At 43.1% G+C, this 17,360-nt stretch overlaps 1 protein-coding gene across 1 annotated transcript in view; it reads right to left on the bottom strand.

The window, feature by feature from the left end:
- LOC306914191 (neurexin-2-like) overlaps positions 1 to 17,360 on the bottom strand; it is an 847,936-nt gene that overhangs the window by 401,136 nt on the left and 429,440 nt on the right. The window contains exons 12-14 of the mRNA XM_079491166.1: positions 14,731 to 14,850; positions 11,134 to 11,515; positions 4,162 to 4,352 (exon numbers count right to left, since the gene is read on the bottom strand). Coding sequence (XP_079347292.1) covers positions 4,162 to 4,352; positions 11,134 to 11,515; positions 14,731 to 14,850 — 693 coding nt within the window. The remainder of the gene's footprint in view (positions 1 to 4,161; positions 4,353 to 11,133; positions 11,516 to 14,730; positions 14,851 to 17,360) is intronic.

The raw sequence follows: 17,360 nt of genomic DNA, 5'->3' as shown, positions 1-17,360 counted from the left end.
AGGATAAAGGAAACATTCAATGTCCAGTTTGCTAATTCACAACTACTACTACTTTGGTGTTGAAACTTTGAATTTCTCTAACTGTTATAAACTTCCACGACAGCAAAATATTCATGCAAAGTACCAATATGATTTATGAAAAGGCTACAACAGTGAATTCGGTTCACGGAAGTTGCTGTAGACTATGTGGGGATTATCTGACGCGATCTGACACATGTCTCTTGCCTTGGGCAAGCCACCTGTCTCTCTTTCTGTTGACCCCCTTCAATTATTTCTATAGTCTGACAACGGAGACGAATGCACGACACTCATTCAATTGCAAAAATCTCATTACAAACTCCACTCTATCTATTATTAGTCTCATCGCGAGTTGTGTGAGCTTGTACTTGACTCCTTCAAAACCGCTCTCAAAGGGCACCTACGGACGGCTGCAATTCGAAACTGGCCCCCGTAAAATCTGAATCCCCCCCCTTTTTCCCCTCACTGTATATGTTTATTTTCCCTTTTTACCTCCTTTATGAGGAATTCCTGTTCTGTTCTTTGACTATATAGAAGTGTATTTGTACGTCTCTAAATGTTTTGATGAATTGAACATGGTGGACCCTCTTGTAAACAAGTGTAATGCTTAATTGGGTCGTCCACTCACAGTTAACAGTCTTTGTATTGAGTATGTGCTTGAAATGTACTGTAATTCTGCAAACTGTTAATAAATATTTAAATCAATCAATCAATCAGTACACCACCTATTCATTGTACAACAATGTATGGCTATAATGTGTGGTCAAGTTTGCTAAGGACGCGGTCAAGAGTTGACCGGCGAGGAATGCAGGATGCTGAGCAGAGCAGCACACACACCCATGAGCATCGTTGGCGGTGAAGTAGAGAGGGGCAGCAACTTTGAATTCCTCAGCATTGATTGATTGATTGATTGAAATATTTATTAACAGTTTGCAGAATTACAGTACATTTCAAGCACAAACTCAATACAAAGGCTGTTAACTGTGAGTGGACGACCCAATTAAGCATTACACTTGTTTACAAGAGGGTCCACCATGTTCAATTCATCAAAACATTTAGAGACGTACAAATAGACACTATATAGACAAAGAACAGAACAGGAATTCATCATAATGGAGGTAAAAAGGGAAAAGAAACATATACAGTGAGGGAAAAAGGGGGGGGTCAAAGATTCTATCTACCCCAACTGCGGACTGTTTCAGATGGATGCTAACAATGGGCTAAGTGGCTTCGTTGCCACAGAGCCACTGGCAGTAGATTGCTAAATTGCTTCTCTGCCAGACAATCAGGCTTGTTGTGACAAAATATGCCAGGGAAAAGAAAATTAAACTGGGGAAGCACCAACTGCTACTTTGCCTGCCTTGGGTCATACTGTAGGCAGCATGCGTGTTAAACAAATGCCAAGGACACTGGCACAGGTCACTTTAAAGCTTCTAAAAGCACACAGACATAGAATTCAGATATTTGTAGGGAGGGAGTAAGGGCCGATTCATACTCCTATTTTACCGCTGTTTCGGCGCTGTAGTGCCGAAATGATTTCGGCTTGTCAGAAATTTTCAGTAGCACCGAAGAGCCGACTTTAGGACGGTAACCGCCCCCCCAAACCTCAAATGACGTCACATTGTAGGCTCTACAGAGCCGAACAGACTTTTATTCGGCTCTAAAATAGGAGTATGAATCGCGCCTAAGAACCTTGCACACGGCACCTTCTAGCACCTTAAGTGTTAGGACAAATAAACAAAGTTATTTGTGTAATACTGTTGCTATTCTTGATTAGCCCTTATTTCCCCCTTATGTTCATCATCTTCATCACTACTACTAGTAGTATTATTATTGCAACTACAATGTCTGTAGAACAACAACTAAATAGTTGTATCGTTCCAGACCCCATTCATTATTCCCATAGATATTTCCAAAATAAAAGCAATTATGTTATGCCTAGAATCAAGCCATCCAAGATCCTGATAATTCATGACCATGAAACATTTGATGCTGGGGACAAAAGAAAAGAAGACAACCGCGCAAAACAAAGGGTATTGTGGTCATGATTCACGAGGATACTGACCTGGATGGCTTGATTCTAGGCTTTAAAATAATTTGGAAATATCTAGTGGAAGAATGAACGGGGTCTGGAACGATGGAACCAGAAAATAGCCACCACTCTCATGTACCTATACTCTCATGTACCTATACTCTCATGTACCCAACACAAGATGTAACAATAAACCTTGAACATTAAGTGGTTAGAGGGAAAATGACACACCAGAGAATGAGTTCTAAGCTCTCTATAGCCGGCAATCACAGTCCGTCAAGTGCCTGTTCACCGTGGCTATCATTTAAAGAGGGATCACCCACACGTTTTAAAGGCAGAGAGGTAAAAAAAAAGAAAAGTGCCTCCGTGAAAGTGCCTCATCACAGTCCCAGGCAGTAAAAGTCAAGTTGATTTTCTCCACCGTCCGTCAGCACTGGCAGTTTGATGGAAAATTAGCAGGGGAGAGTCTTTATTAACTTTTAAAAATAGTTTCCCGCCCATGGATGTCAGATTTATACAACTGTAGAATATTGATCAACTCAGGTAATTGCACAATCATATCGCCCCGCTCCTAGAATGCCAACTTCTGTGAAAAAGGAATCTTTCAAGGTGAAGGGAGAAGGGAAGAGGCTGGTATTGGTGCTCAATCAATGCTGTCTGTCTTTTGTTCGGTTTCAATTAGCGTCCTCGTGTCCACTCTCGTTCGGCATGCAGGCGGATTTCCGCTTGGCAACACACGTACGTACGTGGTTTCTCAAAACTCAAAACAGAACTTCGGCCTTGAGAACTAAACTAAAACGCTGCTGCTGCTCCTCCAAACAAAAGCCACTTACTAGAAGTGATACATTTGCACTTTCCACTTGTATGGAACATTCCTTTAATATTTGAAAGGCAGTCTTTCAAATACATTTGACAATAGATATGTGCGCTGAAGTGAGCTCGCTGGGTGTGAACTGCAAACTTCTGGTTCCATTAGCTGGAGAGTGAGAATAATGGCAAGGGCTGACAAAGGCATGTCATACAATAAGGGAGGGAATGGAGCAATACAATCTGACAACTGTTCATTCTGAGAATACTTTATGGGCCGACAATGCTCTTTAGCAATACCTGCTGATATTTCTCGAGCCCTGCGCAAAACTACTATACGTTTGTGTGACACACACACACACACACACACACACACACACACACACACACACACACACACACACACACACACACACACACACACACACACACACACACACACACACACACACACACACACACACACACTCACTCTTGCAAATGCCTTAGCTCTTGGCTTGGGCATTCCTGCAATCTGCAGGCCTCTCACAACTAATTAGTGGACATTACAGAGGCTTCCAAATACGAACACAAGCTGTTAAAATTTTTAACCACTGTATAATAGCATCCTTAAGATGTTGGTATTTAAGCACCTTCGTAAGGAATGCCATTTACTGTCCTCAAAACTCATCATCTGGTGTATTAGCTGTGACACACGTGTCACACACACACACACAAACACACACACACACTTTACCCTATGAGTTCTCGAATCTCGATACACAATACACTATTAATATTAAAATACACCAATTACATTTTTTTTTTTATGTAACCAGTGGAAATGTGGAAATTGGAGCGAAGGTTACAGTAATAATATAAGTTATATCCTAAACTGAACTTGAATTTATATCCATTTGAGCATGTACCATATTGTGCCGTAACTGCAAGTAAGTATTTGAGTAACTGTTAGTTAGTGCATGCGTCCGTGCATGCGCACGTGCGCGCATGTTCAAATGACCAGACACAGAAAGCGGGCTCGAGGTTTCGACCTCTAAACAGAGCCTTCTCAAGTATGAAAGCCCCCCCCCCCCCCCCGGGTTGGTCCTTCATTTAACCCTTTTTACTGGTTGGATTTGAAACCAGTTATTGTGTGAAAAAAAAAATCGACTAACAGTTGACTCCTGTACTTTTTGGGAGTAGTGGTAATGACTACTAAAATGCATCAGTCATGAATAGGCCAACGTCTAGGGTGCAGCCTTGTTGTCACAGCGAAGAGAAAAAACAATAATCGTCAGCGAACGGCAGAAACCTCGCCTCCTTACCTTTGAGGTCCAGGTTGCGGGCGCCATTGGAGTGCTGCGTGACGGTGCGCGAGTCGATCTTGAGCGTGTGGACGTTGTTGGCGTCCCGGGACACCACCACATTGTGCCACTGGTTGTCGTTGAGCGGCTTGTCCGAGTTGCCCTTCATCAGCGACGGCCCGTTGCCGAGGTCAAAGACGTAATGGACGTAGCTGAGAAGAAAAAGCAGACAACGAGCAGGTAATCAGAACCTGGCTTGCAAAGTATATACAGTAGGCATGCATGCGTTCAAAATGAGACAACCAGTGAGCGGCAGTGGTTCAGCGGAAGAGTGGCCGGTAGAGCAGCTGGAGGTGAATCGCAAGGTTCCCAGTTCGATCCCGGGCTCCCCAGAGTTAGTGTCAACCCCTATTCCCGATGTGCAGGTTGGTGCCTTGCATGGTTTCGTCCGCCATCGGTGTATGAATGGGTGAATGCAATGCACACTATGTAAAGTGCTTTGGATAAAAGTGCTTTATACAAAATGCACCATTTACCAAGACATAATAGCTATCGGGAGCAATTAGGGGTTCAGAGTCTTGCTCAAGATGTCTTGTCCTTGAGCAAGACAATGACATAATGGACGTAGCTGAGAAGAAAGCAGACAACAGGGTAATAATCAGAACCTGGTTTGCAGTGTGTAGTATTTTATTGGAGTCACTTTGTATGTAGCCTGCATGGGATCAAAAACATTTTCGGGGTTTCTGGTCCGGGTCGGAGCGGAAATAACTGTTTACTTTTGGTATAATCGTTTCGTTTGGCATAATAATGGATTGGTATGTCCCATCTATTATTCTGACTCATGGCGTGACTAGCGAGACTAAACTAATTGATTTGCATTATGTGGGGAACAAAAACAACGCGACACCAACCGGAACACAGCTATTTTCCCTCCCTTTTTTGCTAAATCGGATCACACGGCTCAGTTTTAGAATGAATACCAAGCTCTCCTCTGCTGTGGGGAAGCCTTAATTGTGACACGAGGTTACTTTGTACAGTATGTCTTTTGATAGGAGGGACATCTTCACATCTTTATCACCCACTTTAGATTTTGTCCTTTGTGGGAGACAGGGTGAGAGTGCCGTCAGATTTCTGGACTTGTGTGCTTTTCATTCATGTTCTATAATCTTGTCCCTCCATCTGGACGGTGATATCTGCTTACTCTGATCCTGCACTTGTAAATCCCTCTGGATAAAGAGCATCTGCTAAATGCCAAAATTGTTAAAAAAAAGAAATCTGGTCAAAATATCATTCGACTACATATTTTGGAACAAATCCTATTTTTTGATTATTATTCTATAAGACTTATTTCTTAAAGGAATATTATGAGTTTATGCAATAAGATTGTTTGGTTCCCAAATCGTATTGGATTGTCTCTATATTGGAATCTATAGGCTAAACGTATTAGTTAGATTTGTCTAACTTCTTGACTGGGAATAAAGAATCTACTCTATTCAAATTAACATGATAGGATGTATATAATGTATAAATAACATTGTGCTAACATTTAAACATTCATAAAAGTTGGATATATGAATTATAATTATACTACAGTATAGACACTGTATGCTCCATATACATTAACACATTTATTCACCCCTTATTCAGAGTCAGAAAGCACCCCAATTCAAAAGAAAAACACAGAAATGCAATGAATTTGAATTGGTTTGGTTTACAATGATTAATGATACAACACAATTTTGGCGTTCTGATCCAGAGAGAGAGGGGGGGGGGGGGGGGGTGTAAGGAGAAAGATATCAGTCATGTAGGCCACTGGGTCAGTGGTTCTCAAACTTTATCATGTCAAGGACGCCCAAATTGACACATATTAGCCCGCGGACCCCCATTTGAAAACATATGCCTATAGCGTGTGAAAACGTGTACGTCACCAAGAGGGGGCCGGCGTCTGAAAAGCTAGGGACGGCCCTCTCGTGGGCATTAAATTCTAGCCCACATCACTTAGAATAGAGTGACGGTGGTATGTTTTTGTAAATATTGAGCTCGTTTCTCGTGACAACATAGTGAACCAACACCAGGATGGATAGAAAGAACGTCGGGCCCAAATACATTACAAGGACAAGGAAAATGTTGTGAACAAACACGGCTGTGCTTAGATACTTTGTTGAACGTTATGTCTCTGCGCCCGTGCGCCGTACAGCCGAGATCCAAGCCATTCTACTTATTTTTGTAAACTCGTCAATCTGGGTTCCTTGGTGCTAAAAAGAACGTATACAAGCACACGGATAGTCGCTCAATGTAAACAAACCAGACAAGCCAGCAAGTATGGCGGCCGCTACCACGTGACACATATGTTGACGCCCCCTCCAGGAGTTTTGGTACACCCTATAGAGAATTGATTGATTGATTGAAATATTTATTAACAGTTTGCAGAATTACAGTACATTTCAAGCACAAACTCAATACAAAGGCTGTTAACTGTGAGTTGACGACCCAATTAAGCATTACACTTGTTTACAAGAGGGTCCACCATGTTCAATTCATCAAAAAGAAGAGTTTTATGGACCCGCATTTGGTTCCATTTGTACAGTCTGAGTTATTACAGACCATTTTGGTTCCTATAACTATCCATGTAGCTGGGCCATGGGGACCCCCTGGAACTCCCTCAAGGAACAGTGGGGGTCCCCAGACCCCACTTTCAGAAACACTGATGTAGGCTACTAGAACCTGACACAGCTATAGGTATATTAAGTAGCCTATGCACCGCCACTGACTTTGATCTATAGGCCTACTTTACCGCGCGGTTGCGCGTCGAAAATAGCCGATCTACAAGCTCACGGTGCGTCGTCGCGTCAAGCTTGTAAAAGTAATATTTTCGTCGCACAGGCGGCGCGCGCGCTGGCACGCACACGCGCGCACGCACGCGCACGCGAGCTTATTTCACAGAGACACCAACCAAACCAAAAGACTATAAAATGCTAAATGTTTGTAGCATTAGCCCATTTATTATTAAATAAGCTACATGACTCACTGACCACTCGACCATGCAGCATGGACCTGGGGGGTGCTTAAAAATAATAAAATATTATTATAATATATTACTGGCTGCCTATAGTGCCTAATACTATTACTAATGTAAATATAGGAACTTCAAACAAGTATAGAAACCCACCTCTTATTGGCGACGCTGAAACGGCTATTATTGTGTTGTGTTCACAGATGACAGACAGGTGTTAGTCATCTGACTCAATCAGGAGAAATGAAAAGTGCGCCACGGCGCCACCTGCTGCCAGTCAGCGTATAGTGCTCTGGTCAGTGGTCACACCGTTGTCTCAGACAGTATAGGCCTACTGTGTGGTGGTGGTGGATCACTCCGCATTATTTATTAGACCTATTAGAATACCAGAGGAATTGTTTACAACAGTGCCTAATTTATTTGGAATTTGATTACGTATGTGTATGGTTGTAGGCCTATTGCAGAGGGTGCCCACACCTTTTTTGACTTGAGAGCTACTTTAAAAATTACCAGCTCGCCCACTTCCCCTTCTCACACTCACTGGATTAGGGACACCTTGTACTGTGTAAAACTGGAGAAGATTAGACTCCTTAAATGGTTCTTCCGGTTCTTTGGGAGGATATGGGGTCCATTCTTTCAATTCATTCAGAATTTGAATGAGTCTCTGCTTGAGGAGGTGTGAGGTCTGCTGGACTTTTGATTTAAAAGTAGCCTATACTGTGATTGGATTGCTGTGATGTAATGCGGATTATGGATGTATCGTGTACTTATGATTGTTTATAGGATGTTGTGTACTGTTGTTTTGTCTGTTTTTGTCTGCCTTTTATTTTTCAACTTTTATTGATCCTGTATTTAAGGTTTGTTTGTCTTGTTTTCTGTTGTCCTTTTTCTTTGGGGTGAAAATTCAATGTATTTATTCTTGTACGTTATACTTGTGGGGTTTATTAAGAGAAGCTGTTAATGCCACCATTTATTATTTTTCAACTCCAGTATTTGAATAATGCTTCTGTGAAAAAAACAATGAACAAAGTTATATATAAAAATAAAAATAAATTACCAGCTCAACAAGAAGCTGTTAATGCCACCATTTATTATTTTTCAACTCCAGTATTTGAATAATGCTTCTGTGAAAAAAACAATGAACAAAGTTATATATAAAAATAAAAATAAATTACCAGCTCAACAAGATATAGGCCTACCCACCAAAAAGAGTATTCTCAGATTCATTGCTGAAAATAGTTTTTTTTTTTTTCAATAGGATTTCAATGATAGAGGTGACAGAAATGATTAGCAATTTTCAGAATAGGATTCTAGATCGTAAAACTCTTACCGGATCAGACATTTTGAAAATCCTAAGGGGGAAAAAAATCAAATAGCTGAAATGTATATAGGACTGAAGTGTGTATGTGTTGTAATAATAATACTAATAATCCAAATCTGCAAAGTAATATATATAGGGGGGTGGTGGTGGTGGCTCAGGGGTAGAGTTTCCAGATGGAAACCGCAAGGTTGCCAGTTCGAACCCGGGCTCCCCCAGAGTTAGTGTCGAAGTGTCCTTGAACAAGACACTGAACCTCTAATTGCTCCTGATGTGCTGGTTGGTACCTTGCATGGTTTCCGCCGCCATCAGTGTATGAATGTTTGTGTTAATGGGTGAATGTAATGTACAATCTATGTAAAGCGCCTTGGATAAAGGCGCTATATAAATGCATCATTTACCATTTATAGTAACGAAAGTTTTCAAATAATTGTAGTGGAGTACAATATTTGACTCCGATATATAAGTAAAGGTAGAATAATTTGACTAAAGTAAAAACATCAAAATGGTGCATTACTTGGGTAAATGTACTTTACACCAATGCTGTGCTCTCACTCTTGGGCTCCCTCTTTGCTTCATCTCATTGTTCCCCAGCTTATATCCTCTCTCTCTCTCTCTCCCCCTCCCCCCCCTCTCCCTCTCTCTCTCTCTCTCTCTCTCTCTCTCTCTCTCTCTCTCTCTCATATATGATGTTCTTTGAGGGAACAGCTTATGTCCTCACCTCAGCCATGGCTGCACATTATATGGCACAGCTTCTGAGCTCCTCCTTTCTTTGTGTGGCCGAGTTTCACATGTAAGCATTGAAACTCCTTTTGAACGAAAAGTGCCTTACCTTCCTTCCACAGGCAGACATGAAGTCACGGTTATTTGCTACACACAAAGAGGGAGCTTTTTTTTCTCTCCCCGTCTGGGGCTTGAGGCCATTGTAACTGTGCAATGCTGTGTGTTATTCCAACTGTGTGTTTCCATTTCTTTATGTATGAAGCCTCTTTGCGATTTGGGTGCAGTCAGATGCTGTCCAGGTTCTAGTGTATAACAGTGCCAAATTTAGAGGACAGTTTCCCGGTGGACACATCAACAAAAAAGCGTTTTGCTCATATCTTAATTATGACCAGATTAATGGCCTTGCATGGTAAGTGTGATAAACTGTTGGAATTTATTTCAGGTTAGCTGCGCTGCTTTCGAGCTTTTATACATAACTTACCAATCACTTTGCAGGCCATGGCGATGAATTATATGCTCCCAATTTCATATTCATGTTCATCTGGGTTACAGACTGCGAGATGAACACCCGGGAGACCATTATGATTTACAAGGAATAAAAGAACAGAAGTGAATAATTGTCCAACTTCTGCTTCTGACCAAATAACAACCTGGTGGTGCAGCTATCAACCAAGCTATAAAGCAAATGCACTGCTCACAGACCCAAGTTAAAGCCACTTATGCCAAGTCCATTCATATGGACATTAAATCACTTCCTCACTTAAAAATCTCACTTTCTGAGGGATAAGTCCATCTCATCCTCAGACGTCCATCTCGCAAAGCTCTTAACAAAAGATGGCTAAGCTTGATGGGAAACAGATACAGTATTCCCCGGTGATGGGTTGGGCAGCAGTCTTGTGCAATGAATCGTTCAAGATTAGCAGTTGCTATATATGAAGGAAGACAGGATCGAGTAGCAGGTTAGATTTAGAAAGCCTGTAGCAAATAATAGTACAATACATCAATCAATATTGTTTACATCTACCCAGGGGTGAGCTGATGGTATAGGGCTGTCCGGGTCACCGCCCTGGTAGTGTGAAGTTGCACACAAGCCCACACAGCCATCATTCGCAGTTTTCGCACCTCGCTAACCTCTCTAACAAAAGCTTGAAACAATAGGAATGACCGACCTTGGATGCATATCAATGTGCAATGCAGGTCCATTGTGTCGACCTGCCAAGTAGCCTAATACTGCTGGTGTTCTGTCTGAAGTAGTCTAAAGAGTTGGATAACAGTGGCTGATGGATTCATGAATAATTCAATTACAGGGGTGACGTTTGCAAGGTAAATGCATAATATTATAAGAGGAAGAAATAGAGTCCGCAGCACTGGTAGGAAAAAACTCAGCTCCACTGGTTTATTGATTCAACGTTTCGATCACTGGGATCTTCTTCAGGAATCCCATAACTGAAATGCATAATAATGACAACACTAAAGTTTCCCCATTATGCAAGTAGATAGAATACATTTTGATTGATTGCAGTAGCACATATTGTGGGTTAATACTGTAAATAGGTCTACATTTAAGAGGTTGTGACACACGCGCGACCTAGCCCCACTAGTTAAAAAAATCCACAGCATGGGGCTCCCGCTGGCCTAGTGGTCCAGGCACATGCCACATATAGGCTCTGTCCTGACAGCGCGTTGCGTGTTCGAGTCCCGTTCATGACGACCTTTGCTGCATGTCTCTCCCCTTCTCTCACTCCCTCTTTCCTGTCTATCTTCACTTGTAACTATCAATAAAGGCAAAAAGCGCCCAAAAAAATAAAAATAAATCCACAGCACACCCCTGCATCTACCTCAACAAGCCGTTGGAAGAGAATCCTGAATGCCGTGCACTCACCCTTTGACCACCTCTACCTCAACAAGCCGTTCTGAATCCTGAATGCCGTGGACTCACCCTTTGACCAACTCCACGACAATGAAGTCGCTCCCGTCCCCGGAGTTGAACAGCATCAGGCCGTCGGGCGTGGTGGTCTTGAACTGGAAGAAGAGGTGCATGGACGCGTAGGCCTGCAGCGTGGCTAGCGCCAGGTAGCTGCCCTTCGTTCGAAACGTCACCGGGTCGGCGATGATGTGGCGCATGCCGAAGCGGGCGTTCAGCTCGCAGTAGGAGATGTCTCCGTTCTTGCACTGGTCCAGGTACGGCAGGCCGTTGAAGGTCAGGCCCTGGAGGTGGCCGATGAAGTTGGACGGCACCACGGAGATGAAGCGCCGCTCCGTCATGATGCCCGTCTCGATGTTGTGAAACTCGAGGCGCGTGTGGGCGCCGGGCATCTGACCTGAAGGGTTGGAGGTGCATAAGAAATACAGCATTAAACATGTGACATTATTGTTTTTTTCCTGAGCATGCTTACGGCTGGTTTGGAAATTATCTGGCACAATGTTGGGCCTCATGCAGAAAAATTAATCTTAAATGTTTTACATTTCCTTTTAATTTTCTTTTAACTGAAAAACTTCAACTCCAGATGCGCCCACCTTTCTATCTTAATATCCACTAATTGAGTTGGGTGGCCTTCATTGGCCTTGTGCAGACTCGCTCATTGTCGACACAATATTATAATGTAAATCCATAATTGGTCAGGCTTTCCTATTACCTCCATCTTACATTTATAGTTTACGTTCAAATGATGACAACCTCTTAAGCCCAAACCACACCAATGCAACAAACTCATTGAGTTGCAATGAGTTGCATTGGTGTGGTTGCTCCCTAGATTAGGAGCTAAGAGCCTTTCTTTCTGAGCCGTAAAACAAGGACTGTCTAAAAAGGACAAGATGCGAAGACCGTACGGGCAACATGGTGTCGCCCGTACGGTCTTCGCGTCTCGTCCTCTTTAGACAGTCCTTGCCGTAAACAAGGAAGTGAACGGCAGCGCACAATGCGCAAACGTCCTACGCCAAAGCCTTTATGTGTGCTGCTCCTGCTACCTGGCACCTACAGACAGGCAAAGATAGAGAGATTCTATTGGAAATTGCAATTGCTTCAATAACCTGTTTTGTGAGCTTTATGTTTAATCATGTCTTGTGTCATCTACTACCCAATAATTGGTTGCTTTTCATGTTTTTATTTTATTTTGTATTTTTGTTGTAACTTTTGTGTTGATCAGAGATCTTTTATCTCACAGGATTTCACCTGGAATAAATAAAGGTAAATCCCATTGATTTTTAAAAGATATATTCTATACACTACACGCTGCAACACACCGTCTGCATAACCTCAAACAAGTCTTAATGGAGTAACCATTTAGCTAATAATCTCGCAACAATAATCATATGCAACCTGTATTGTATTACATTCCATGACATCATGCATCATACAGTGCTGTGGGCTAATATACAATAATTTGCAATGTGATTACAATCTAAGTGGTTATAATACAGGAAAATAAGATGATGCTAATGTCCATAATGTGCTTATGATCTCTTAACCCATTTAGGTCGAAATTTAAAATAATTTATTTTTAAAATGTATTTTTTTCTGAAAAACCTTGTTTCTATATCAGTGGTTCTCAATATTTCATGTCAAGGACCCCCAAAATTATTTGTAATTGGCCGCCGACTCCCATCTGAAAATATGTTGTTTCAGGGACCCCTCAGAAGTTAAGATTTGAGTTAAAATGTTCACTCTGTAATAATATAATTCGAAGATTTGAGGCACATTTTCACGATTTTTTCAAAAAATAGCAGACCTACAAGTTCATAGCGCGGCACTCGGTGCCGCGCTATGAGCTTGTAGATCTGCTATTTTTCAATAGCTAAAGTACAACATAATGCTTTAAATAAAACACCAAAAGGGGTTCCCGTCCAGAATGGGTTAAAAGTGCAGCTCTAGCTCCTCGCTTCGTACGCACTGATCCGCGTTTATGAATTAATTACGTTATTGCGTGGAAAACGCAGTTGGGAGCAGGTTTTCATTCGTTTCTTGTGAGGAAGCTAACACAATTAGAATGCTGTATTACATGCATTGTGGAGTATAGGAGGTGTGCATGCAGTAATGAGTTTGGTGAGCTGTCTCAGCCTATAGCTGCTTAGCCCCGCGAGGACTCCTGCAGCATTTTCCAAGCTCATTTTATTTTTATTCTCCACTGCCTAACCATTTTGAGAAACCGGCGAGAGCCATGGCTGCTCCCAGTTCCCATGCAACTTAACGGGTTCATTCCTCGCCTCTGGCCCTCTCTCTCTCTTTCCCACTCACGTATCTCTCAACACCTTGCTCTCTCTCACCTTCCCGCTCATCCCCTTGGCCTTCGGTTATGTTTGCCTGCGGCCTGAATGTGCTGAGCTCTCCAAACACCACTTTCTCTTTTGACCTTTATACCGCATTCTGTTGCTCGTTGTCTTGGTTCGGGACATATGTGCGAGCTGGCGTCGGGCGGCGTCTATCTCTGCACACAGCCGCTCGATGTTTGGGCCGGCTGAGTAACAATACGCAGCTTGTGTTTCCTTGACAGAGCCTTTGTGTTCTTAGCTCCTCTGTATGGAACTGTCTTCCCATAGTAAAATGACAAAAAAAGAAAAAGAAAAGAAACCTGCAGGGCTAGTGGATAGTTTTAAAACACTATTAAAACTCACTTCTTTTGCCTTGAATTTATCTTTTTTATGTTTTTCATATATTTTTATTAAGTTTTTCAGTTTTCTTTTTTTTTCTTTTCTTTTTTCTATTAATATAAGGTTTTTCATTATGCAGCACCTTGTTTTGAAAGACACTTTATTAAATAAAGTTTGCAAAAACAACAATGCAATATATTTATTTGCCGTTTCACGGCACCAAGAAGTTATTCGTTCCATGAGGCTACAGACTGTAGTTGCAAATAACCCCCTTAACTCTGAGAGTGTTCAAATGGAACCAAATGAACCCTTACAGGTCCATTTGGCTCCATTTGTACACTCTGAGTTAAGGGGTACTTGCAAATAAAACATTTGATAACCACTAGTACCAATATGCCATAGTGTCGTCATAAATAACCGGGTACGGACATATTGGTGGTCCCTGCTCTGAAGGAAATCACTAGTCTTGCGTATCCAGGAAACTAATGCTATAGAGCCTGGAACGACGCCTCCCAAAATCAAAGTAATCCATTTGTCATTTCAGTTCACAAAAATATATTAAAAATATATCTTTAGAGCTTATTTTTTTTATTTCCATTTCTGCTAAGCATGCAAGCTATATATGCTTATATGATTTCTATTTACATTAGGATAAAAGTCCCGGAAAAGATGCGCTGTGATTGGCCAGTAGTCACTTGAGTGGCATTCGAGAGCCCGAGGAGACGCATATGAGTGACGTCACTTAGGCAGCAACGCCGCAACGCAGTGTGCCTTCAGCAGCACTCACGCTTGACTTCCTGCCTTCAATGGAGACACGTCTCTCCAATGAACTGCAGCGGCCAATGAGGCATCTATTTTTTTTTGTCTTTCTTTATTGCTTTATTTCTAAGCATTTGAACATTGCGAGAGGCAACAGTCTGGCAACGCAAGACTATATGCAACCACTGACCTTCCACGGTGACGTTGTCCACAGAGAGCTGCAGGTTCTTGCCTCGCCGCACCACCTTCACCGTGTGCCACTCGTTGTCGTTGAGCTTCTGCCCCGCAAACAACGTCTCGGGCCCTTTACCTGCGACGTGGGGGGGGGGGGGGGGGGGGGGGGGGGGAGAGTCAGGTCATTCAGCCGGCCACCGGCAGGCAGACAGCATTCCCGCACAAGTCACAACCAAGAAGCATGCGCTCACCGCGAGCAGAGAGCTAAATATCGCTGACAGCTAGCTGGACACATGGAGGAGGAAACCTGCATGTTTGCGTGGACTCAAGGTCACGTACATTACATACATTACCATGCACGTGCGCGCGCACACACACACACACACGCCAAGCACACAAACATACACAGCCATTCATTCACCATAATATGAAACCAGTGAGAACAATATATATATGGAGGAGTCAAGCATTCGATCTCAATTCGCTCATTCACTCTTCAAACTTCACTAGGCTATAGTGTTCCGGCTAGGATGCCGCCGGCGACAGAAACGGAAATAAGCTGTAATGGAGTGAGTGGGCATGTCAATGCAGACAGCCAAAGACAGCTGGCAAAATCTGTGTTCTAACGATAAAGAAAGCATATTTCTTTTTAGCAATTGATGTCTCTATTCAGTGTGTGGAGGAAACAACATAGTGGGGGGCCTCTAAGTGGGAAAGTCGATGAGCAAGACCAGACAGTTTAACTACCCCCACCCCCCCCCCCCCCCCCCCCCCCCCCCCCCCTGCTGTACACACCTCTCTCTCCCTGCTCTGTTGTCTCCACTCTGCAACGGAGAGAGCCTCAGTTGGATGAGATGGAGCATATGGTGCTACTGAAAGGTTTAATATTTACATACGTTCTTTTTTTTTTGTTGCCAGTTGCCAGACTTATCACACCCAAAATGTGAGCGAATCTGAGAGGGGGAGAGAGAGAGAGAGGGGGAGAGACTACGGGCTCTATTTTAGCTAGTTGAACTATTCAAAAATGTTTTTCATAATAGTAAAAAAAACAACTAAAAGGCAAAGTAGGTTAGGGATAAAGGGGTTCAGCACTGACGGAAATAGGGCCCAGAGAGACGGAGAGGATTCTGGTGAGGGAAACAGGAACCGAACGGTGACTCTAAATTTTGCCATGCCGAGGCATGGACATAATTGAAGTGTCATGGATGCGGTGTTTGTGGAAGTCAACTTCGGAACATGCCCAGCTCCTCCGTGGGAGGAAGACAAAAAAAGGAGGCGGTTAATTCAGCCTTTGACCAAACCATACACCTCAAACGCCGGTAGCCAATGCAGCAGGCCTGCGTGTACGCAGTGGGCGTGGTGTGGGGGAGCTGGTGTCAGGGCACGGAAAAGAAGATAACAGTGATTAGAGGCGAAGGAAGGCTCTGTAAACAACACCTTGGTAACGGGAGGCTTTGAAACCGTTGCCAGGGGCCAAACGACCGCAATAGCCCATATAGCGCCAGAGGAGATGGACTCATGGCGGGTGAGCGATGATGCTTGTGGCTGGTAAATAAAGAAACCCCCAGGGGGGCAAAAGGCCACCGGCGCCGCTAACACGATTAGCACTGACGTCTGGTTTATTAGAGATTTAATATTAGGAATTCTCCTACACTATATAGTGAGGCCTGGAGGCGGCTGCCAGGTTAGCTATAGCTACAGCCAACTGGCCGGAAGGCTCCTCCAGATGATGAAGTGCACCGCGGCGAAATACGATTGTCCCTGCACTCCTGGTTGCGCACGAAATGATTTAGTTTGGAGGGAAAAGGTTCCATCAATTGATGGCCTGGCACGTGTGCACGGCACGCTGGAGAATTGTTTTCCCATTTACTCTTGTTACCTTTTTCTCCCCCCCCAACCTTTTTTTTCTTTTTTTCCACTGGCTTTTTTTGTCTCCAGCCACATGAAATTGGATAGAGAGACTTTTAATCACAGCATGTGTGAAGTAAATATAAAGGAAACGGCTGCAATGTTTGCTGCAAAGCCAGAGGGGAAGGGGGGGGTGTTTATAGTGAAAATGAAAGTTGGCTGTCATGGAGGACAGGTTGAAACTGATAGAAAGAACAACATTAGACGGAGAGAGAGAGGGATGAGGCCTGGATGGAACAGAGGGAAAGAAGCTAAAGGAAAAAAAGGGCTATTTACATGTAGAGTATGTGCAATGTGCAAGTGTATTTAAACTATTTATATGTGTACAGTATGCGTAGTTACGTATGTATAGTATGTACAGTATATGCATTTGAGTTCATGTGTGTACATTTATGTGTAATAGTGCTGTCAAAAGATTAACAACAATTAATCACAAGCCTCAGTGTTTATTGCCATTTTTGCCAGTTGCAGACACAAGTTTAAAGTATGCAGACTCTGCGCAGTTCAGATAAATGGTAAATGGCACATTTATATAGCACCTTATTCATCCTTTATACATGCTCCCATTCACACACCGATGACAGAGGAAACCATGCGAGGCGCCAACCTGCACATCGGGGGCAATTAGGGGTTCAGAGTCTTGCTCAAGGACACTTCGACACTAACTCTGGGGGAGCCCGCAGGGATCGAACTGGGAACATTGGAGTTCCCATCCGGCCACTCTATACCCCTGAGCCA

Source organism: Electrona antarctica, assembly GCF_951216825.1.
Source record: "Electrona antarctica genome assembly, chromosome: 21".
NCBI classification, from domain to species: domain Eukaryota; kingdom Metazoa; phylum Chordata; class Actinopteri; order Myctophiformes; family Myctophidae; genus Electrona; species Electrona antarctica.
Note: the sequence above shows the minus strand (reverse complement) of the source record. Positions and strands in the feature narration are given on the sequence as shown.